Genomic DNA, 15,551 nt, shown 5'->3' with positions numbered 1-15,551 from the left:
CAATCATGTGAAAATAATGCCTAGAAAAGAGGGACACAACCATAAGGGGATCAACTTTAATCAGAATAGAAGAATTCCAGGTAGGAAGCGACCAGAATATCCCAGCTATGGGATAATATAGAAATGAAAATGGAAAAAAAGAGAAAAGAAAAAGAATTCCACTTTTTTTTTCAGCCTCGATCAACACTTTGCTGGTAGACATAAGAAAACAAAACAAGTGCAGGTGCAGCTCTTGGTTTGTAATTGCAGGCACAGAAACAGGAGGGGGGGGGGGGGGGGGGCCTTCCCAGTCCTAAGGCCAACAAAAAACAAGAAGAGCAAACGCTCGATCGAGTCACTTTCGCAGTTCTGAATATTATATGAGGCATCAGATGGACAGGAAGAAATTGCTATTCACAACACAATGAGTCACGTTCACATAAAATTTGAGCCCGGTCACTTTTATAGTTTCCGAGAAAAGCCCAACGTTAAGTTGTGTGTTGCCGAACAGAAAAGGCTAGTTATCTCCCTTGTTTTTCTGATAACGTTCGTAAAAGGCTACAGATGTAAATACTTTGATGTAAAGAATAATCCTACAAAGTTTCAATCACATCCGATGAACTTTGTCAAAGATATAAAATGTCTAATTTTTCCTTTGACGCTGACCTGTGACCTTGAAAAAGGTCAAAGGTCAACGAAACCATCGTTAAAGTGTAGAGGTCATTGGAGGTCACGACTAAACAAAATATGAGCCGGATCGCTTTGATAGTTTCCGAGAAAAGTCCAACGTTAAGGTGGTGTCTACGGACGGCCGGCCGGACGGCCGGCCGGACAGACTAACACTGACCGATTACATAGAGTCACTTTTTCTCAAGTGACTCAAAAATTGTCTGTTTCTGGTCACCCGACCGACCCTAAATTTCGGCGCCGACCCTAAACTTTTTTTTTCCCAAACTCAAATTTTTTTTTTTTTTTTTTGGTGGTAAAGGACAGGGTGAGAAAATGAACAACAAAAACGTGTGAAAACGAAAGTCCGCTGACGATTTGTAAATGTGTTGAGTGTCTTGTCTCTATGTATAGTGAATCCAGTCTCTTTGCGCGATTTTTAAAGTTAGTTTCATTGGTCTACATTTGGGGTAAAAAAAAAAATTAAAAATAAAAAAATTAAAAAATCCCGACCTACCGACCCTATTTTTTTTAGCCATGTTACCAGAAACAGACAATTTTTTTTTGGCCTAAACTGCACTCACCCCACCCACCCACCCCCCACCCTCATGGATAAAAACAATTAGTGAAATACACACTGAGTCATGAATGCCCTTTCACTTTTAGCATATAACAAGAAGAGCAAACGCTCGATCGAGTCACTTTCGCAGTTCTGAATATTATATGAGGCATCAGATGGACAGGAAGAAATTGCTATTCACAACACAATGCATACCTGAAGCATACCTGTGACCTTGAAAAAGGTCAAAGGTCACCAAAGCAGACGTCAAAGTGTAGAGGTCACTGGGAGTCACGTTCACATAAAATTTGAGCCCGGTCACTTTTATAGTTTCCGAGAAAAGCCCAACGTTAAGTTGTGTGTTGCCGAACAGAAAAGGCTAGTTATCTCCCTTGTTTTTCTGATAACGTTCGTAAAAGGCTACAGATGTAAATACTTTGATGTAAAGAATAATCCTACAAAGTTTCAATCACATCCGATGAACTTTGTCAAAGATATAAAATGTCTAATTTTTCCTTTGACGCTGACCTGTGACCTTGAAAAAGGTCAAAGGTCAACGAAACCATCGTTAAAGTGTAGAGGTCATTGGAGGTCACGACTAAACAAAATATGAGCCGGATCGCTTTGATAGTTTCCGAGAAAAGTCCAACGTTAAGGTGGTGTCTACGGACGGCCGGCCGGACGGCCGGCCGGACGGCCGGCCGGACAGACTAACACTGACCGATTACATAGAGTCACTTTTTCTCAAGTGACTCAAAAATACTGCAAAACAGAATAATTGAGTGGTTTTTTTTCCTGATCCATTAGCATAGGCTAATAAATTACAGCAAACATCTCCAGTCCAGGCTAAATATCACTCTTGCACACAGTAGATCCACACAGCAATAAACAGTGAGTCATGCAAAGGTAAATCGATCATTGGCTTACAAAATCATCGTCTTCTTTTTCTTTTGCGTTTGTGGGCTGAAACTCGGAAAAATCTCCACACTTAACCCACCAGGCGGCCGCGGCCGGGATTCGAACCCTCGACCTTCCGATAAAGAGGCCGACGTCTTACCATCCCGCCACAGTGCCCGTCATACAAAATCATCTCCCAAGGTCAACAGGGATCATTAGCCTGGTGGCCAGTGCACCGCCCCGCGCTCTCTGTTGTCCGGGAATGAGATCAATTTAGAACAGTAACTAAGGGCGGGGATGTAGCTCAGTCGGTAGCGCGCTGGATTTGTATCCAGTTGGCCGCTGTCAGCATGACTTCGTCCCCACGTTCGGCGAGAGATTTATTTCTCAGAGTCAACTTTGTGTGCAGACTCTCCTCGGTGTCTGAACACCCCCGTGTGTACACGCAAGCACAAGACCAAGTGCGCACGGAAAAGATCCTGTAATCCATGTCAGAGTTCGGTGGGTTATAGAAAAAACGAAAATACCCAGCCCCATGCTTCCTCCGAAAACGGCGTATGGCTGCCTAAATGGCGGGGTAAAAAAACGGTCATACACGTAAAATTCCACTCGTGCAAAAAAAACACACGAGTGTACGAGGGAGTTTCAGCCCACGAACGCAGAAGAAGAAGAAGAACAGTATCTGCGAGTGGAGAGGGGGTTAAATGGGGGTTCTACTTTACAAAAATTATTTATTATGAGAAAATTAGAAATAGCAACTAAGCATTAAAGCCAACAGGTTGGAGTAGAAAGTGTGTGTGTGGGGGGGGGGGAGGGGGGTGATGTCTTAAAAAGGGGGTGTTAATGTACATGTATACGTACATGAATAAAAAAAATAAAAAAACACTAAGCAACTTTAAGGTCACACAAACCCAATCCAGAACATTGTTCTAATGAATTATGTCCTGTTAAAACTTAAAATTATGTTTCTTCAAAGTGAACAAAAGGGCCACCACAGCTTTGTCACAATGCTGGACACTCTACAAGAGGAGAGAACACACACTGAAGAGAAACTCAAGACAATACAGAGCTGTCTCCCCTGTGTATGCCCTCCCTTCAAGCAGCATGAACAAACCTCTCTCCTCTCTCTCCTCCTGGTCATCTCATCTTCAATAAATTCAGACGAAGACTTCCACATAATAAAACTTATTTACTGTAAAACAAACATAGTCATAGTCAGACAGACAGACAGAGAGACAGTCAGACACACACACACACACACACAGGAGAAAAAAATGATGGAATCACAAAATCTTATAATTTAAAAAAACAATTTAGTTTTAGTCTTAGTTGAAGTAACTGTGACTGTAACACATAATGTAAACCGCAAAGGACGAGGCAGCCAATTTAAATACCATCAAATAGTTATAAATAAGGAAATATAAACATTATATATATTGTTGTTCTATTCAAATTAAATGACAACAGTGACCATGGCTGGATGTTGATTTTCATTATGTTTTCAGCTTGTTTCATAGTTTTTCTGTGAGAATACATTTGCTGCATACACACACATATATATACACACACATGTTCACGATACTCTTTTTTTCAAGCAATTAAAAGCACAGCTCACTGTAGTAGCAGTAGATCCACACTTGCAGGAAATGTATTGTTCCGTCATAAAATGCACACACAAAGGAGAAAAAAGAAAATAAAACAAGATAAGAAAAAACGGGAAAAATAGAAATAAAAAAATGCATTCATTGGCTGGCAGTGGCACCATATCATAATTATGGAGAGAACAGTTAATATTTTAGTTAAAATAAACCTCCTTATTAAAACTAAACAAAGAAGAACAGGTTCTTTAAAAATGGAAAGGAATAAGTTCAATAACCTGCTGCTTATTCTTAACATGACAACTTTATTTTAAATAAGAATAATGCACCTAGTTGTTATTCAAACAAAAATAATATGCATATATATATATTCCAACGTCTATAAACACATGGGCAACAGTTTTCATTTATGATAAAACTAATGCATTGTTACATCATTCATTAAATCCAGCAAAAACAATTGGATAGGCATAATGGATAGCAAAACAACACACACAAAAAGAAAAAAAGCTCTATTTACAAAAAGAAATACTTTCAATTCTATTGAAGCAATGAGAGGATAACACAGGAAGGTGGGTGAATATACTTACCCTCAGACAATAGGAATTACATAAGCTAAGGCGCACATATTTACGATGCATGCGTTTTTCAGACGCAGCAAAAACCTTGAGACACAGACAGGTACAGCAGTTTACTAGGTCTGCAAGATCAGCTGGTTTGCAGACGCCGCAGCGGCACACATGACATCATTGTTCACTTTACACAAAATCTGAACACTATTTTCCAGTTCTGCGCACTTCAAAAGTAACAAGAACCATTTTATACGTCCGTTCTGCTTCCTTTTTGCCATTTCAACGCTCGAATTGCACTAATTTTGATTACAAAAACCACTTGCAAAGTTAGGTGAAAGGCCTGTCAACTAAAACGCTGCGCTTGCGTTGTTTATGCTGCTACCGCGCTATTCTTGTCCGGCCTACCACTTCAGCTGAGTCTGCACTGGCGCACAAAATTTGCTTCTGTCTGCGCTTACGTCATTTTGTTTGGATTCGCATGCGCGAACACACAAGTGTTTCGATGAGCGATTTCTTCTTCTATGGCACTGCAAAGGCCTAGTTTTGGTGCAACAAAGTTCTTAAGACACATTTGCGACTTGATCAAGCGTTTTTCTACTTACAAACACTGTCAGCTCTTTGCCTCTGGCCGGTAGATCAAGGCTAGCGACCCGGCGACCCTGCTATTTTTAGACCGCAAAGTTGATCTCATCGTCTGCAAAGGTTATCGGCTGCAAAATGTTCAACATCAACTTGCGCTTTATTAGTCATCGGACAAATGAATGCATTTTTCATCAAAACTTGTTTCACTTACCCGAAAGAATGTCATTTTTTTGCTGATTCGTTAAGGCGGTCATAAGTTTTCCCCGAAAAAAAATTCGTAGCAGACAGCAAGGTTCTTCGAAAGTTGCCGACAATGCGCCATCTTCTCTGGAATGGAAGGGAAGTAACTCCCGCAGCATTTTGCTGCACACAGCGGTCCAGATGACAAACAAACGATCAGCTGATTTACAAAATATTCACGAGATGTTGATATTTTGCAAGCCTTTCAAAGGAGAGCTGATAACTATTTGGTATGTGTGATACACTTAGCTATTTATCGCCTTTTCTAATTCGGAATTAGATCATTTGCTGTGGATCGGAAGGTTCCGCTAGCTGATCACCCCACCACACTTCAGCAAGAACTGATAACAGGAACCAGCGCAAACGAGTACTGCGTCGTGTTCGCAAACTATAGTTGAAAGCTTCTGTGTTGTAGCCACAAAACGGGCTTCTGTTGAAGGCAAGATGTAACTGACAGCGTATTACCTAGCACGACAAGTGTGACTCGCAGATAAATTCCAGAACATGTTTAATCTTTTTGTTTTGTTTTGTTGTTGTTCACTTGAACTTGTTGTTAATTAATCAACTCCTGAGCTTGGATCTGAAGGTTATGATTCATCAAATGCGACCTGGATTTTTCAGTTACTCCACTTCATTTAAACTATGAGTATGAGTTCACTATTCAACCAAGTGAAATGAAACAGAAACAGCTCACTAGTTAAAGATTGTAATTAATGAAATATTGAAACAGGTTATTAATGCCCCCGGGCACTCCAAAGTCCAAATTTCACAATAAAGATAGAGCAGAAAGCATTTTATGTTTGATATTGCTTGATGGATCGTAGAACTATAGTTTCTAGTTTTGAATATATCTTTTCTTTTTCTTCCAGATATCATCCTTTGGGGTGGGGGGGACTGGAACAGCCAGTACCGCTGCAAAGATGTCACTGGTGGTGGTTGTGTTTATTGGCCTGTGCCTCTATGCCATGATCAGGGTCTTGAATCTGGCAAGTCCATCACTTCCTCCAAGCATCTACTCCAAGACACGCAACTCGGAATTTATTCAGGCCATCCTATCTTCATGCCCTATTTTGCGAGAGCCGTAAGTTTTTGTTGTTGTTGTTATTAATTTCAAGCTTGAATTTTTCTGCATTATAAATATAAGTTTAACGAGATACTGTACATATACAGTCGAACCCACCTAAAACGAACACGCTAGTTACGAATTTTGACTTATAAGGTATTAGTTTTAAGTTCCCAACTGAATACCTCTTTCTTCATGCTTAAAAAAAATGCTTGAAACGAATTCTTTGTAACGAATTTATGCTTATGACGAGCACTTTTTGGATTCCCAAGCATGCATAATGTCTGTAATTTACTCACTTTTATGACAAAATCTTTAAACTCGTCCCGAGATTGACATATCATATCATTTGCGTAACGAACCCCTCTTTTAACAAACACATTTTCATCGCCCCAGACAGTGACCGAGTTTAACCTATGGGGAGTTTAACCTATGGGGCGGTCTCTTTGATGTCTTGAGAGGAAACTTGGCCAGAGTAGTACATGCACCAGAACTGGTGGACACCATGAAATCGGAGATTGATCAGAATGTACATGTACCGTAAAGTACCTTGTAAGCGCCCAGTATCGAGTAAGCGCCCACCCCCCACTTTTAGTCTAAATCCGTGCATAGGGTATAGTAGCTTGTTAGCGCCCACCCCCCACCCCCCACTTTACGCCATTGAAATCAGGGGAAATAAAAATTCCGCACTTGATCTGCTAGTTTTGTGAATGATTTCCCTTTCTTGCAAACCCTATCACGTGTGTCTGCACGCCTTGGATCTAAACGCGTGCAAGTCAATGATTACAAGATGCTGCGGATCAAATCTTACACCGTTGCATTTAAGCTGTCAGCTCTTGACTATTTGGATAATAACGCCAATGGAAATGTGTCGCAAACAGCAAGTGAGTTTGGGGTAGATAGAAAAAGGATACGAGAATGGCGAGAGAATCGCGATACCCTGTTACGTCACCAGGCCGGAAAGGAAAAGAAGTAGCGAAAGTTACATGGCGGGCGAGACGTCAGATCAGAAGATCAAAAGATCTCTCTCTCTCTCTCTCTCTCTCTCTCTCTCTCTCTCTCTCTCTCTCTCTCTCTCTCTCTCTCTCTCTCTCTCTCTCTCTCTTTCTCTCTCTCTCTTTCTCTCTCTCTCTCTCTCTCTCTCTCTCTCTCTCTCTCTGATTTAGCTCTCTCTCTCTCTCTCTCTCTCTCTCTCTCTCTCTCTCTCTCTCTCTCTCTCTCTCTCTCTCTCTCTTTCTGCCGAAAACAGTCTTTGGCCAAGTAACATAGACTGCTGCCCATATCCAGAAGACGTACCCCTTGTTCAAGGGAAACAGAGACACAGTGCGGCCGACAGCGGCACCTCTGCAGACAAGAAAAGGATGCGACGACATTTGTCTCCCAAAGCTCTTCTAATGACAATACGAACAAGAAAAACAATGGTAGATGAAAAAAGAAAGAAGATTGTAGTACTAGCAACTGTGCCACCACCCAGCCTCTCCTCACTGTTACCTCTCAGACCTCTTCCCACGGTCTGGTATCATCAGTTATAATAAGAGTACATTGTGCACCCTAAACTTCTTCCAGCACAGCATCCTTATGCTAATGAGTTTCACTCTGTGCTCAGCTCTGTTACTGTATGCTGCTTATATCTTATGCTCTATACTTTAATGAATAAACTTAGTGATAGACATTCGTCTGATGTTATACTGATGTGGCTGAGAGTGTGACCCTACGACTAGCCTCCGAATATAAACACCTAACACCATATTATTACATGGTGGCAGCGGTGGTGCCCCAGTGTGAACATCTTACAACTTACAAGTGTTTTCTGTGCCAGCTTTTGTGTGTGTGACACTGACAGCTTCTGATCATCGGAACTGTACTACCTAGAACTTTGTGACTGTGATTGTGATCTCTGTGAGTCTGGAACAGTGACTAACCATTAGTAACTGTGTCATTCCCTGTCTTCAACTGGATTACTGAATAATTATCCTGGACACTATCCTGACCACCAGTGACTGTGTCTCTGACAGACAGTAATGCTAGTGTTGTACACGGATACATCATCGACTCCGTAACCGTCACTCCGCACAATCTGGTAAGTGGTATCTTTCTCAATTTTACCACGCACACACAACCAACATGGCTGATGCACCATTGCCACGCCCAAAGATGGACTGGTCATCAGATGACAAGGCACAATCACTCCAAGATTTTAAGCAGCTCTGCGACATGTGGTTTAAAGTGAAAAACACTGAGAAAAAACTGCAACACAACTACATCATGTTGTGGCTTGGCAGTGAGGGTTTACGTCTACTCAACACATGGAACCTCACTGTCGAACAGCTCGAAGACCCCAAAAACATCTGGGACAGATTGCAGCTACTCCAACCACCACAAAATTTCCGCATTCATCGGCTAGAAATGCAGCGACTGACGCAACGGACAGGGGAGTCGGTAGAAGATTTTTGCACAAGATGCAGAACAAAGGCCATCAAATGCAAATATACTGACAAAGCCGCAGAAGATGAGAGAGTTTTAGAGCAACTTATCGCTGGGACATCTATTTCCACTGTCCAGCGTGAACTCCTCTCTCGGGACAGCACCCTGACCCTCGCTACAGCCCTAGAACTAGCAAAGTCACACGAGGCTACAGCGAACCATATGCGTCAAATGCAGGAATTGACAGCTATACAGGCTCGACCATCGACGCCATCAGAGCAAAGGACAGCAGAGCATGCAGCAATTGCGGTGGAAAACACCCACCTCGACAATGCCCAGCCTACGGCACTAAGTGCTCAAAATGCCTCAGGCCCAACCACTGGCAGAAGGTATGCCGCTCGAGCACCAGCGGTAGCACAGACAGACCTGGACATGCTGCACAGAGTCTTAAACAACACAAACCCCGAGGGCGGCGACGCGGTAGACCTGGCCACCAGCAAGGCGGCAGGAAACACATCAACGCCGTGCAAGACATCAGCGATGATGACCCTACTGACGACTTCGCCTGCCTGGATTTCTCTAGCATAGAGACAAATAATGGCGACAACCGGGATGAGCTATACGCCAGCCTGGACATCAAGTATTCAATGCCAGCATCCCTTAGAGTAAAGGTGGACACGGGAGCACAGGGAAACATACTCCCACTCCGCATCTATCGGCGAATATTTCCCGAGCAGCTCAACCCTGAGGGTTTCCCGGCAGCAGGCGCCACAGAACTACGTCGCACTGTACTACAAGCGTACAACGGGACACGCATCAAGCAGTTTGGAGTCATCACGATCCAATGCAAATTCAAGAAAACAGAATGGCATGACGCAGAATTTTTTGTCACAGACAGCAACGGTCCAGCCATCCTGGGACTACCCAGCAGCAGACAGCTGAAGCTGGTCACCGTTCACTGCGCCATTCAAACAGCAGCAGCACCAGCATTGAAGCCAGTCAAGAACGCCAGTGACCTGGAGCGTACATACCCTGACAGATTTGAGGGAATAGGCAACTTTGAAGGTGAGCTACACATCACGCTCAAGGAGGGAGCCCAAGCAGTGGTGCAGCCTCCACGCAAGTATCCCATCCAGCTTCTAGATGAAATCAAATCGGAGCTGAAGAAGATGGAGAACATTGGCGTAATCACCCCCGTCACGGAGCCCACAGACTGGGTTAACGCACTAGCTTTCAGCAGGACGGCTAGTGGCGGTCTGCGTGTGTGCCTGGATCCCAGAGCACTGAATCAGTGCATCAAGAGGACTCACCACAAGACCCCTACAATCGAGGAGATCACCAATCGCCTCAGTGGCTCCAAGGTTTTCAGCAAACTCGACGCCAAACACGGCTATTGGGCCATCAAACTCGATGAGGAATCCTCCATGCTCACCACCTTCAACAGCCCTGTTGGCCGATTCCGCTTCAATCGTCTTCCCTTTGGCCTCAACGTGAGCCAAGATGCGTTCCAGCAAGCCATGGACCGCATCCTCAGCCAGTGTCCTGGTACCATCGGAATCACCGATGACGTCATTGTTCATGGCAAGGATGAAGAGGACCACGACAGGAACCTTCACCATCTGATGGACGTGGCAAGAAAATGTGGACTCGTCTTCAACAGCGACAAATGCCACATCAAGACATCTCAAATCAAATTCTTTGGGATGATCTATGACCTAGAAGGAGTCCATCCTGATCCAGACAAATGCTCAGAGATCCAGGCCTTGCCAGCCCCAAAGTCCGTCACTGATGTTCAGCGCTTCCTTGGCATAGTTCAGTTCATGTCTCCTTTCATCCCCAAACTGTCCGACAAGACAGCACCCCTCCGTGCATTGACCAAGAAAGGAGTCATCTTTGAGTGGAACAGCTCGTTGCAGAAAGTATTCGACGACCTCAAAGCATCAATCTGCAAAGACACAGCCCTCTCCTTCTTCGACGTATCCAAGAAGACGACCATACAGGTCGACGCATCGAAAATCGGAGTTGGAGCAGCCCTATTACAAGACGGCAAACCCATAGCGTTCGCCAGCAAGGCCCTGACCGACACAGAACAACGCTATGCGAACATTGAACGTGAACTTCTTGCTGTCGTCTTTGGATGCACGCGATTCCATACGTACATCTATGGAAAACACTTTGTGGTCGAAAGTGACCACAAACCCCTGGAACAGGTGCAGAAGAAAAGCCTAGCTAGTACTCCACCTCGCTTGCAGCGAATGATGTTACAGTTACAACACTATGACGTCACCATCCAATATCGCCCCGGAAAAGAGATGATCCTTGCTGACAGTCTCTCCAGACTTAACCCGACACCCGGTAAATCAATCAGCCTGGAGCAGTCCATCTACGCAGTCCAGTTTTCATCTGACAGGCTTCAGGAGCTACGGCAGAAAACAGATGCCGACCCTGACCTTGCAGCATTGAGAGACACCATCATCGATGGGTGGCCAGATAACGCAAAACTTCTGCCCAAACGACTGCGAGACTACTGGGAGTCTCATGCAAAGATGAACTAAGTGTGGAGGATGATTTGGTGCTCAAAGGAGATCGAATCATCATACCGGCAGCGATGCAAGCATACATACTGCAGAACATTCATGCTGGTCATCAAGGAAGTGAAAAATGCAAGCTTCGCGCCAAGACTTGCGTCTACTGGCGTGGAATCAATGCACACATTGATGACTGGGTGAAGAGATGCAACGTCTGCCAAAGCAACCTAAACAGCCAGCAGGCAGAAACTCTCCTCCCCCACGACGTTCCAACCAGACCTTGGCAAAACGTCGGCACAGACCTATTTCATTTTGACGGAAAGGAATACATCTTAGTCTCAGACTACTTCTCCAAGATGCCTTTCATCAGACGCTTACCCGCTCAGCCAACAAGCACTTCAGTCATCACAGCACTGAAACAGCTGTTTAGCGAACACGGAATACCTACAAAGGTCATATCAGACAACGGACCACAATATGACTCTAACGAGTTCGCAACATTCTCAGCAGAATGGGGATTCCAACATGTCACCAGTTCCCCAAGATATCCCCAGTCCAATGGATTTGCGGAACGCATGGTGCAGACAGTCAAGAAGACATTGCTCAAAGCAAAGCAGAGCAACTCTGACCCAGACCTGGCACTGCTTTGTCTCCGCACCACCCCCATTGACAGTTCGCTCCCTTCTCCTGCTGAACTCCTCTACTCCCGCAATCTCCAGTCCAATCTCCCACACCTGGCCAAACCCACTCCATACAACAGGAAAGCGCGCAGGAATCTTCAAGTCCGCCAACAGAATCAAAAGAAATACCACGATCGTTCAGCCCGAGACCTTCCTCCACTTCACACAGGCCAGAAGGTTCAGATGCAAGAAAACAACGGCACATGGATACCAGCAACTGTCGTCAACAAGAGGCCTGAACCAAGATCATACACCATCCGGACACCCAATGGTGGCATCTACCGCCGCAACAGAAGACAGCTGCGAGACCTGCCCACCATGCAGAAACGTCTCACCTGGGCAGACCAACAACAAGATGCCAGTCTCAGACCGCCTCGCCAAGACACCCCACAACCTGTGAACAACACACCCCAACGCAGTGACAACACCGAGTCGACAGTTCCAACAACCCTTCGACGATCCAACAGACACACACAACAACCACAGCGACTCATTCAAACAATGTAGCTAACAGAAGTACTTGCAAGAAAGAAGAAAGAAGAGCATGCATGAAGACAGCAAGTTTTCCTGAAGAAGAGGAGAAACACACATACACAATGTGTTTTACATGTTTTACATACATACATTTATAATCACACAACAATACAATCCTCACACACAGACACATGTGAAGTGTTGTCAATGTGTATGTTTATGTTGTTTTATGTGTAGAAAGTAGTATGTAATTTTCAATGTAATTTTCTAACCGTAGTTGAAACAAACTGGTAAGAAGAAAAAAGTCAAAGAACTGACTGAACAAAGTCAAAGTACTGTGTGACTCTTCCAGACATTACTTTCAATTATGACTGTCTCCTGGTTTCAAGAAAGTATTCTACGATCTAATCTGTGACACTGATATAATGCAGAACAGTGCCAACCAGCACCAACAGTTTCCAAGACACTTGCTAGTAGCGTTTCTGTGTCCTCAGCCACTGCAACCACGACTCTTGTGAAAACAGTCTAAGAACAGTTCCTATCACCCTTGGTGTTGATAATATAATATCTTTTGTGGTTGTAGGTTATCCTATGTTACTTAGTAAGAAGTGACACTATGTTCGAGATTTGTACAGTGTGTTATACTTGCTTTCCAAAAGAGAGGGGATGTAGTACTAGCAACTGTGCCACCACCCAGCCTCCCCTCACTGTTATCTCTCAGACCTCTTCCCACGGTCTGGTATCATCAGTTATAATAAGAGTACATTGTGCACCCTAAACTTATTCCAGCACAGCATCCTTATGCTAATGAGTTTCACTCTGTGCTCAGCTCTGTTACTGTATGCTGCTTATATCTTATGCTCTATACTTTAATGAATAAACTTAGTGATAGACATTCGTCTGATGTTATACTGATGTGGCTGAGAGTGTGACCCTACGACTAGCCTCCGAATATTTTCATTTTTTTTTCATTTTCATTACTTTATTGTCCCATCGCTGGGAAATTCGGGTCGCTTCCTCCCAGTGGAAAGCTAGCAGCAACGGAGTCGCGCTACCCAGGTGTCTGCGTGTTTAGGTGTATTCAGCCACCTGCACTTATGGCAGAATGACCAAGGTCTTTTACGTGCCATTGTGATGACACGGGGGTGGGACATGGCTTCCGTCTCTGGGTCTGCACATGAAGTTGACCCGTGTCCGTCCCGGCCCGAATTCGAACCTGCGACCTTCCGATCACAAGTCCAGTGCTCTACCAACTGAGCTACCGGGCCCCAAACTATTACAAAGATATGATTACAAAGATCACATTTCGTACTGAAAACTGCTCGTGCATAGGGTGTAGTACCTAGTAAGCGCCCACCCCCTACTTTGGGTCGGAATTGGTGCACAGGGGGGGTGGGCGCTTACAAGGTACTTTACGGTACATGCTTTACACGACTTTTTAAATTTTACTTCTAAAATTGTGACAGTAAAAAATCAATCAATTCTCTTTATGCGAATTTCAGTTAAGACGAACTTATTTCCCGATCCCAAGTGATTCGTCTTAAGCGAGTTTGACTGTATATGATACTGTATCAATGTTTTTGTGTGTGTTTTCAGTACTCCTTTTGAGACAGGTATAAAAAAAATCTGAGAAAGTCAAATTTTGAAAAGAAGAAAGTATGAAAATTAAAATTATATATCTATATATATATATACGACTTGTGTCTGTGTGTCTGTGTGTTTGTGTATTTGTGTATTCGCCATGCACGGCCAAAGTTCTCGATGGATCTGCTTCAAATTTGGTGGGGTTATTCAGAGAGACCCCGGACACAACCTCATCGATGAGATATTTCAACACGTGCTCTCAGCGCGCAGCGCTGAACCGATTTTAGTTCCACCTCAGCTATTTTGGTTCCACCTCAGCTACCCGGGCCCCCATACCGACACACCATAGCCGCTACACCACATCACAACGCCAAAGTTCTCGGTGGATCTTTTTCAAATTTGGACACCGTATTCAGCTACACCCGGGACACAATATCATCGATGAGATATTTCAACACGTGCTCTCAGCGCACAGCGCTGAACTGATTTTGGTTTTTGTGTTCATTTCACCATTATAAGTAACTCTTCCTTATCTTCTCCAGTGTTTGGCGTTTATCTCCCTTCCTTCGTGTGGCTTTCCCGTTCAGTTGTAAGTTACTACTATTTTTAGAATGTCACTGCGCTGTCCACTGCGCTGTCCACAACGCTTCCCTTGCACCCGTAAGTTGTTCTTACTGTCAAAGTGAAAAGGTCGAATCAATTTATAGCCACGCGAAAAATACACTCTCACCTATCTCTATATATTTATAGATACAGATATGCATATATATATATATGGCCTTAAGTCTGAAATGGTGTCCACAGCTGAAATAGCTGTGCAACCTTGGCTCTAACCTGATTTGTACATCAAAGAAAAATAAAATCCTTGTAAAGATTAATGAGACTTGTAAAAAAAAGTATAAAGTACACACCTAGAGAAACATTGTGTGCTCAGTTGTTGTTTTTAATGAAAATGTCGCCATTATCTGAAGTCAGCAGCACTACATTTTGGCCATTTTTTGTGACATGACCTTACAGCATATTGAAACATGGTCTACTCTGTCATATTTATGGGACAGAATGTCATGAATGACTTTTCACTGAGCCAGTAAAACTCAAATGTACCTTTGACAAAGCAAAGTTTTTGAATTTTGTCAGTGAGCCTGCAGAAAATGGGGAGACAAAATTTCACAGAAAGTTCATAACTATTTCCGTAAGACTTCATTTTTGTTCACTGATCAGCTCTAAATAATAATTAAAGATTGAAACCTGATATATTTTTGTAAAAAAAGTATTTTACAGTATGTTTTGCAGAGGTATAAAACATAAAAAGGGTTGTTTGACTTGTTTTTGCATGTTCAAAAGTAGTTTGAAGTTTACGTGCAGATTTTCTTGTGAAAAAAGAGTTATGAACTTTCCAACCTTTTGCCTTATAAAAAGAGTAAATTGACTGGTTGGGGAACACCTAGCTTTGTAATGCATTTGGATCCACTAGCAGCAGTCACACTGAAAGTTTGCATCAAGTTCATTCATTGGTGTTTGAGTAATTGAGAAATAAAAAATTCTTGTGAGAAAGTTATGAACTTTCCTACTATCTCCACTGAGAGTGTTTTTTGTCCTTAAATGCTAGCCATGAAAGTTAAGGTTGTAGTGGAACAGCAATTTTGCATATAAAAGTACATTAGATTTAGATACTAAGCAATTTTTGTCACTAAAGTCAAGCAGT

General features: G+C 43.3%; 1 protein-coding gene and 1 long non-coding RNA gene across 3 annotated transcripts in view; both read left to right on the top strand.

The window, feature by feature from the left end:
* LOC138950858 (uncharacterized) overlaps nucleotides 1-15,551 on the top strand; it is a 93,198-nt gene that overhangs the window by 34,966 nt on the left and 42,681 nt on the right. The gene's annotated exons all lie outside the window — the stretch shown is intronic.
* LOC138950848 (uro-adherence factor A-like) overlaps nucleotides 5,191-15,551 on the top strand; it is a 44,851-nt gene continuing 34,490 nt past the window's right edge. For both annotated transcript variants that reach the window (XM_070322564.1, XM_070322563.1), the window contains exons 1-2: nucleotides 5,191-5,323; nucleotides 5,963-6,174. In XM_070322564.1, the coding sequence (XP_070178665.1) occupies nucleotides 6,014-6,174 (161 nt within the window). In that variant the 5' untranslated portion in view covers nucleotides 5,191-5,323; nucleotides 5,963-6,013. The remainder of the gene's footprint in view (nucleotides 5,324-5,962; nucleotides 6,175-15,551) is intronic.

Source organism: Littorina saxatilis, linkage group LG16 (genome assembly GCF_037325665.1).
Source record: "Littorina saxatilis isolate snail1 linkage group LG16, US_GU_Lsax_2.0, whole genome shotgun sequence".
Taxonomy (NCBI): domain Eukaryota; kingdom Metazoa; phylum Mollusca; class Gastropoda; order Littorinimorpha; family Littorinidae; genus Littorina; species Littorina saxatilis.
The sequence above is the reverse complement of the archived record's forward strand: the minus strand, read 5'-3'. Positions and strand labels throughout refer to the sequence as shown.